The following is an 8,239-nucleotide window of genomic DNA, read 5'->3' on the forward strand; positions in this document are numbered from 1 at the left end:
AGGTAAGTGACAGTATTCAATGTAAATCATGCATCAGAAATGACTTGTTTATACAATATTTATGCCATGAAAGGTTAGAGTATGGCATATATCTTGTAGTTTTAGGAAAAATGTGTGTTGAGAGTCACAGGCCTCTCTCCTCCCTAGGTAGCAGTACTGATGCATCAACACCTCTTTTCAAATCATGGAGACCACACATTATTGTGGGTTCAGAGGTAGAGCATTCTCTGCTGAAATGATCTCACACACCTCTGTATTTTTTTGTCATGGGTAATGTCTCAGTGTAGTTTCTCATTACATTTAAAGTAATCACATATTTTTTGAAGAAGATCATAAAGAAAAGCCATCATCAAGAGCATAGGGAGTTGTGGCTTTTTATAGGTGAACTTTATCAAATTAAGAATATTTTTCCAGTGCTAACTTACTTTAAAGTTTATTTTTGTTTGTTCATTTGTTTTCTATTAAAATTATGGTTATGTCAAACACTTTGGGCTGAGTGTGGTGAGAAATGCCTACAATCCCAATTACGAAGCATACAAGATCAGCAGCACTGCAAGTTCTAGCCCAGGTTGGGCATTTAGAGAAACCCATATTACAAAAACAAAATAAAAGCTAAAGATCTGGTGGTATGTTTCAATGGAAACAGCACTAACCTAATATCTACAAGGTCCTATGTTCAACCTCTGATTACATGCAAGTAAAAATAAAAAGACTTATCTGGTTGCCATAATTATATAGCTTCTTTTTCCTTTTGATTGTAGGATAATCACTTTCAAATATTCAGACAGGCTTGCTTCTACACAATTTACCGTAAGTCTACTCATTTTTTCGATGACTCCATTGAAAGCTGAGCCATGGGCCTTTCCATGACAAGCAGCTGTTTAAATTTATAGTCACATTTCTTTCTGAGGAATAAAATAAAGTTTTTTTCCTAAACCATAATATTTAAGATACAAAGCTTTTAATAGCCAATGAAGTTCCATCCACTATTGTGGAGTTCTTCTCATTTGAACAAGTATATTTTAGCCTTGGCCAGGAAACTGGGTCACTGTGGGAAAAAAATACTGGTCTTTCTTGTGGAGTGGACACAGAATCTTACTGAAGGGTAGGAGGGAAGGATGGAGAGAGGAGAAAGAGGCAGGAAAGGAGGGAAGGAAGAATAGCACAGCGGTAGGAAAAGCAGAGGAGGGCACAGGCTTTGCAGACAGAATTCAGGTACTTACTAACACCAACCATGGTTTCTTTTCCTATGCTGGGCCAACTTTTGAATCCTATAAATCTCGAGGTTTTGAAGTTATAGTATCAGAAAGTCAAATGGCAGCTACCAGGGGCTAGAATAAGGGCTAATGGACATATTATGGGACAAAATAAATCTTCTAAAACTTCTGGAGATTTCACAGTGTAAACGTACCTACCACCACCGAAATGTAAGTTTTAAATGACTCAGATGTGGAGTTTCATATGCTTTATATGATGATTATTTTACCACAATTAAAAATTAAGTCATTAGTTTATGCAATTAGAAAAGGGCGATTCTAGTCATATTATAGATCTAGTTAGAAGTTTTCTCAAATACAAAAAGTAGCATGGTTTTGTTGTTGTTTTGTGTTGTGGCACAGAACATTTTGATTATGAGAATCTACTTTCAAGTCTGAGGTTTCTGACTCCTCCCTAAGTCTTGTTAATGGAATGATTGATAAGAGGCTAGCCCGATCACCAATCCTTTCTTTGGATCAAGTAGTGGAGGTGAGCCTTTCCTGGGCTGTCCAGCAGGCTGGTTGTCCGTTGGGAAGCTGAAAGCCTAGGGAATGCTCTGGTGGGAACAGAGGTCTGGGCCTGAGTAAAACCTACCTTGCCAGGCAGTGCTGCCCAGCCAGGAAGCCGTTGCCGAGCAACGAAGGGACGCCGTCGCCAGGGGACCAGTGGCTGAGATCCTGGAGCGTTTACAGTGCTGGAGTTCACCCAGCCTTGGCTAGGCCATGGCGGGGCACCAGAAGGAGAAGGTGTTCATAGACGAAGTTCACCAGAATCAGATCTTGCGGGAGCTGTACCTCAAGGAGCTGCGAACTCAGAAGCTATACACCAGCTACCATGTGAATCCCCTGCGCAAGGGTGAGAGGCCCCAGGGTGAGGTGGGCGCTTCTCAGGGCACAGCTGGAGGATCCCAGGCTGTGTGAGGCCGAACTTGGTGGAGGTATAGCACACCTTCCACGCAAGTCTTTTCCATGGAGTTCAGGGATAATGAGTGTGAGGGGACTCACCTCAACACAGAGCAGACACGATGGGTATATTAAAATGTATTCATATTGTGATCACAGATTTAAAGTGTAAAATGAAGGTGAATGGCATGTTATAATTTGGTATGACTTATTTTGCAGGGTTTTTTTGTTTCTGTCATTGAGGTTTTCTTTTTTCTTTTTTAGTTGTCTTTTTAATATAACAAAGTTTTATTTTTTACTTGTGTGTTTTAAAGCTTTTAGTTTTATCATTTCCATTAAAACTTTTTATTTCTTCGATTCTAGGGCTTAAATTCAGGGCTTGGCCACTGCCTCTGAGCTTTTTTACTCAAGGCTAGTACTCTAGCATTTGAGCAACAACACTTTCCGTTTTTTTTGGGGGGGTGGGGCGGGGAGGATGTTAATTGCAGATAAGTTTCATGGACTTTTCTGCTCAGGCTGGCTTTGACCTGCAGTCTTCAGGATCTCATCCTCCTGAGTAGATTGGACTTACAGGCATGAGTCACCAGCCCACCACTGCCCAGCTTGGACTTTTTTTTTTTTCGAGGTTTTTTAATATTACAAAAGTCTTTGCAGAGTCCAGAGTAATAAACTTAGACCCAGAGTTCTCCTTCCCACATAAATCCACAGCCCCTCTTCTCTCACTGCACTGTCCTATGAGGTTTAATCTGGTCCTGAAACACCAGTCTCTCTTCTCCATAATTGCCACTGTGCCTCCTCATCACCTCCTGGTTGATTTCCCTGAACCAACCTACAGGTAATGCCAACTTACTCATAGGAAAACTCACTCTGCACCCTCTTCCTACCTTTCTGGCACTCCCATATCTAATTTCATAAAACGGATCCTCAGACAGTCTCCTCTCTAATTAGAAGCCTGGGAATTGTCCTCCCATCCTGCCCCTCACTGGGCATACTATGGAGTAAAAAGTACTCTAACATTCCTCCCACCCAACCTTTCATGCTTTCTGCAGTACACATGGAGGCTTCTCCACCTCTGCTCAGTTGATCCTACCCTCTAAATAAGCACCTAAATCTTCTCTCTGTTCTCACTCTCAAAGCCTCACCTGGGCCATAATCACTCCTGCCTGGGTTGTCTGATGGGTTGTGTTCTTCCAGTCCAGCTCCTGTACTCCTTCATTCGAACTGACTATGCATTCCCTCCATAAGACCTTTCAATAGCCCCTGCAGTTTCTGAGGTAATTTGAAACAAAGTACAAGGCTCCCTTGCATCTGGTTCTTGATGGCATTATTCAACTTAGTTCCCAGCACCCAGCACAGTAGCCAGGAAGTGGCAAACACTTGAATACATGGGTAGCTGGCCCATGTTGAGTCTTAGGGCAGGGGATCATATCCTAATGTGAACTGTGCTGCTGTTTTTCTCTAGTTCACACAATTACCAGAAAGCCCATGTCATGGCACGATAATTTGGAGGAACCTGAAGACAGTAAGTACTGGGGTTTGAGAACATGGTAGATGAACCAAAGAGAGGTAGACTGGCTGCAGAGACCTATTGGGCCATGTTACCACAATGCAGGAATGGGTTCCTCAGCTTGATCCTGACTCAGACTAATCAAGCTCACCACAGACTGACATATGCTATAATATTTCCAAATAATTGTCAAAACAAAAAAAATATTCCTAATGGCCTTAATCCTACACTCAAACATTCATTCAGTCAAACATCCAGATGTTACACAAAGGTTCTAAAAGCATTCTAATTTTAAATCTTGGTGCCTCCACTCATTAATTTTGTGACTTGGAGCCTATTTTATAGGGTGAGCCGAGGATAGAACAAACTACTGCAAGTTCTTAGGACAGTATCTTCCATAGGATGCTCAATAAATGCTCATTATTATTGTCCAGTGAAAGTCAATGGGATAGAGTTAGGTGGGAAGATCTCATGATCTAATGAAGAAGAGATAAGTGAGCAGAAGTATAAGTGCCTATCAAGTACTTTGAGATGCAAATTGGTCGCCAGTGGTATAGAAAGTGGCAGTGGAGTTCTAAGAACTGTTTTTGGAAGAGATGATCACAGGTTGAGATGGAAAAAGATATGGAAAGACAATATGCATTAAGTGAATCACAGAAATGAAAACCGCTAGCATTTCTGAGAACTGCACACAGTGTGATCTTTGCTCTTGCTGCATGCTTGTGCATTCCTGCTGCCACTTCTCAGAGCTGTCTCTGCTGGGGATCTGAGTCGGTGAATCACAACCCTGTCTGACATAGCTGCCCTCACCTGTCAAGCCTCTGCCTAGTCCTCCCTCCCCAGTGTGGATCACAACTGTTCTAGGTTTCAATGTGCACCTTTGCATCATGTCCCTTGTCCTTATATCTAGAACACAAGTTCCAGGGCAGGAGATCCCATTCTGATATGTTCAGTCATATGTACACAGCTCCCCAAATAGGGTATTGTGTTCAATGTGTTTATGAAAAAAATGAATAAAGTGTGCAAAGCTTCTGTTTCTGGGCCCTGGAAAACCTCTGAGGCAAGTGTTATGCCTCTACAACATGATGTGGCCAGGGTAAAGGACACAGACAAAGACTCCTTCTTAACTGTGTCTTATTTCCAGCCAGGTTTCTGAATCTCATTCACCATGCTACTCAGGGACCAAAGAAGAAATACACAGAGACACAGACAGAAACTCATGAAATTGGATGGCACTCAGAGCCTTTGGTAAGCCTGGCTCCTTCATTGAATGTCACTATTCACCACCATTTCATCACAATGATGGTTGAGGGTATGAAATAGGAAGGAAGACTTGCCTTCAGTTTAATTCTGTCATCCTCTTACTAGTTGTATGACATTGGGTGGATTACTAAGCTATTTCATGTCTCAGTTTCCTTGTCATAAAATAGGTAGATATATCACAGCACCTATTTCATAGGGTTTTTTTTTTTTTGAAGAGTAAATAAGATACTGTTTGTAGAGTGAATAGAGCAGTGCCTGACACATAGTAAAGACTCAGTAAATGTGTTCTGGGCTACTATGATGTTGATGAAACAAACAGAGAAGAAGGTACAGGGCTGAACTGAGACCAATGAAATCTGAGTAAGACACCTTGGCTTTATTCCTGTTGTTGCTTTTATTTACGAAGTGCTTATATTCTTATTGTCTTTGCAACCCAAAAGCTCTCTGCATTCCAAAATTCCCTATGGCTATTCAATACTACATCCTGCAACTACACAGTCTCACCTGTATGACTCCATTTTAGGCCTACTTCATAGTGATTTGAATAAAAGGCTCAGCAAATAAGATTTTGCCATTGAGAAGCTGTTCTTCTGTAATGGCTTCTCTTCAGATGTGGAGTACAGCCCTGGAGAGAGGAAATTGTAAAAGAAAAGGGGAGGATTCTAGAGATACCTCCAGGACTTATAGAGAGAGGTATAGTTAGAAAGCCTGAAGAGAAAATTAGAACTCCAAGGGGGGGGTGGATAATGAGAGATCTAACTTTCAGTGAATGAAGAAAGAGTGCTAAAGAAGAAATGATTCACTGAAATTTACTGAATATGGTCAATGGATTAATGAATTACTAAATGATAGTTAAATACTATCAGGAAGACTATTGGGGGGGCTATCACTACAGTTACAGGGAACAGAATATGATTTTAAAAGAGGAAGAGATTGGGCTCAACTCTGAATACACTTGGACAAGTAGAAGGATCAAAGTATGCAAAAGTATTAACAGGAAGCATCATAGTAATAGGGATTCTATAAAAACCTAGCAAGATTCTTGCTGATGGCAGTGTTCAGATGTCATTAGGAAAAATCCGATCAAATATCCAGAGCTATCTGATGTTGAGAGTGAGATGTTCATTTAAAACCAACTTAACAGGATTTCTGCTAAAAATTGGCAATGCAAGGATGATCATGGAAGTCCCAATGTCAGTCCTAGTTGACAACTGTCAGGATAATCTGAGTAGAGTTCAATGAGAACATCTTGTGAAAGTGAGGAGAGTTATGAAAAAGAGTAAGTTGGGGGATAATAGAATCAAGGTATATTTGATGATTTGGAAACTTAGAAAAATAAAGTACAAGTTATTAAGCTAACTGTTTATCCTTTAAAATAATAAAGGCCTGGCTTCCATGGGTATAAAATATGCATAAAGAAATGTTACATCTTTGATATTCCAGGCCATTTTGTGGCAAACTTACCACACACGCCAAAAAGGACAAGAATAGCTTGCCCAGAAAGGCCTGTTCTGCTCAAAACCTTCTAACCACTGCAGATAAAATTTCATGTTTGTACATGTTGCAAGGGATCATCAAATATTCAGTTCCTGTTCAGTTGGGACAAATGCCATCAGATGCTATTGGAAACATAATAAAATAGCATATCCCACTTCATCCTCCAAAGAGGAAACAGTGGTACCAGATGTTGTAGAACCACAGAAGGTGTTACAATGGAGTTTAGAAACATTTGGCTGTAGACATATAAGTCTCAATTGGCCTCTAAATTGAGTAGTCTCTTAACAAGACCTCACCATACACAGGCAATGACCCCAGCCTCACTACAAGGAAAGTTGAGAAGCCACACTCAGTGAGCATGCCTGGTAACACTCATGCTGCCTGGTAACATTTGCTTAAAATACATACTCAGTGGGCTGGGAATGTGGCTTAGTGGTAGAGTGCTTGCTAGAATGCATGAAGCCCTGGGTTCAATTCCTCAGCACTACATAAAACAGAAAAAGCCACAAGTGGCGCTGTGACTCAAGAGGTACAGTGTTAGCCTTGAGCAAAAGAAGCCAGGAACAGTGCTTAGACCCTGAGTCCCAAGCCCCAGGAATAGCCAAATATGTATATGTATGTATAAATATATTTATAAATATATATATACAGACACATGGTGTAACTTGGAGATTTATGAGTCAGAATACTCACTTTTATCTATTTCTATATATGACTCAACAAAAATCATCCTTTCTCAACAAATCTGCTTTGAACACCTAGCATTTGCTGAATATTGTGGTAAAAGCTGAGACTACACTAAGATAGAGGTAGCAGCTGCCAACTAGGAGGGTCTTTTGGTGAAGCCTCCAATTTAGGCGATTGAAAGGGGAGTCTTATGATTTCTGATGTAGCTACTGAGATATCCACATCACAGTGTTTGTAAGGAAAAGCATTGACTGCCTGTGTCAGGAGAGCAAGGATGCAAGCAGAAGTTCATCTAACCCAAAGCCAGGCCTTCTCCCTTCCTGACAAGCTTTTCTGGTCCTATATACTCTTCTTTAGGTCAGCCCAGAGCGCCATGATTGCAGGCTGAACCACTTCAGAGTCTATAATGACATCACTCTGTACAAGGCTAAAATGTGGAGCTTGGGAGAAGATGATCGCCACAAGTAGCAATCAGCATTCCAGTGATAGAGTCCTCCCTTGTACTGAATTCCCAGCATGTGCACTGTGCAGCTCAATAAATCTTTATTTTGTTAAAATCAAAATCACATACTTTTACTTTATAGTAGGCTACAACTTCACTTACAGTTTTTAACATTGGTAAGCATCTGGACAAAAAATGGTTCAAGAGCCCTAACCCATTATATGGAAAGTTGTATCTTTACAGCCCAGGAAGAGGAAGCTCCCTGAAGGCAAGTTAAGGGGGTTCATGGGCAACACAATTGATTACAGCTTGTGTGCCCCTTATTTCATCATGATTTGAGAAATTGGCCACGTATGTCTAGCTGAGGCTCATCTCTTTGTTCTAAGAGAATGTCGCAGTGTTAACATGTGGGTTACATTGCTGTTCACTACATAGGAAGAACCCTTCAATCTAAAATTGAAATGTGTGGAAATAGCTTTAGGATAAATGGAACACTTGAAGTTCCAAGTCTGAACAAAGGCAAAATTCTTATATGCATTTTATTATATGAAATATTTATTGAACTTCTACAAGTCTTTAAAGTCTGAGCTGTGAGATCCAAAAGGGATGGAGACTGGAATGCCAGTCTCCAACAATAACTCTCAGAATGCTGAAAGTTGCTGTGGAAAGAATAATCAGGCATAA

At 40.7% G+C, this 8,239-nt stretch overlaps 1 protein-coding gene across 1 annotated transcript; it reads left to right on the top strand.

The window, feature by feature from the left end:
* Positions 1-1,979: 1,979 nt before the first annotated feature.
* On the top strand, positions 1,980-7,581 carry Fam183a (family with sequence similarity 183 member A). Its single transcript, XM_048357903.1, has 4 exons — positions 1,980-2,112; positions 3,622-3,681; positions 4,811-4,914; positions 7,471-7,581. Exons 1-4 carry the CDS (start codon positions 1,980-1,982, stop codon positions 7,579-7,581), a joined length of 408 nt encoding a protein of 135 aa, XP_048213860.1.
* Positions 7,582-8,239: the final 658 nt, after the last annotated feature.

The sequence above is a fragment of the Perognathus longimembris genome, chromosome 11, assembly GCF_023159225.1.
Source record: "Perognathus longimembris pacificus isolate PPM17 chromosome 11, ASM2315922v1, whole genome shotgun sequence".
In the NCBI taxonomy this organism is placed as follows: domain Eukaryota; kingdom Metazoa; phylum Chordata; class Mammalia; order Rodentia; family Heteromyidae; genus Perognathus; species Perognathus longimembris.

Coding starts and splice junctions, on each gene's coding strand:
- Fam183a (XM_048357903.1), top strand. CDS start 1,980: ATGGCGGGGCACCAGAAGGAGAAGGTGTTCATAGACGAAGTTCACCAG. Junction 2,113..3,621: donor TGTGAATCCCCTGCGCAAGG/GTGAGAGGCCCC, acceptor GTTTTTCTCTAG/TTCACACAATTACCAGAAAG. Junction 3,682..4,810: donor TTTGGAGGAACCTGAAGACA/GTAAGTACTGGG, acceptor TCTTATTTCCAG/CCAGGTTTCTGAATCTCATT.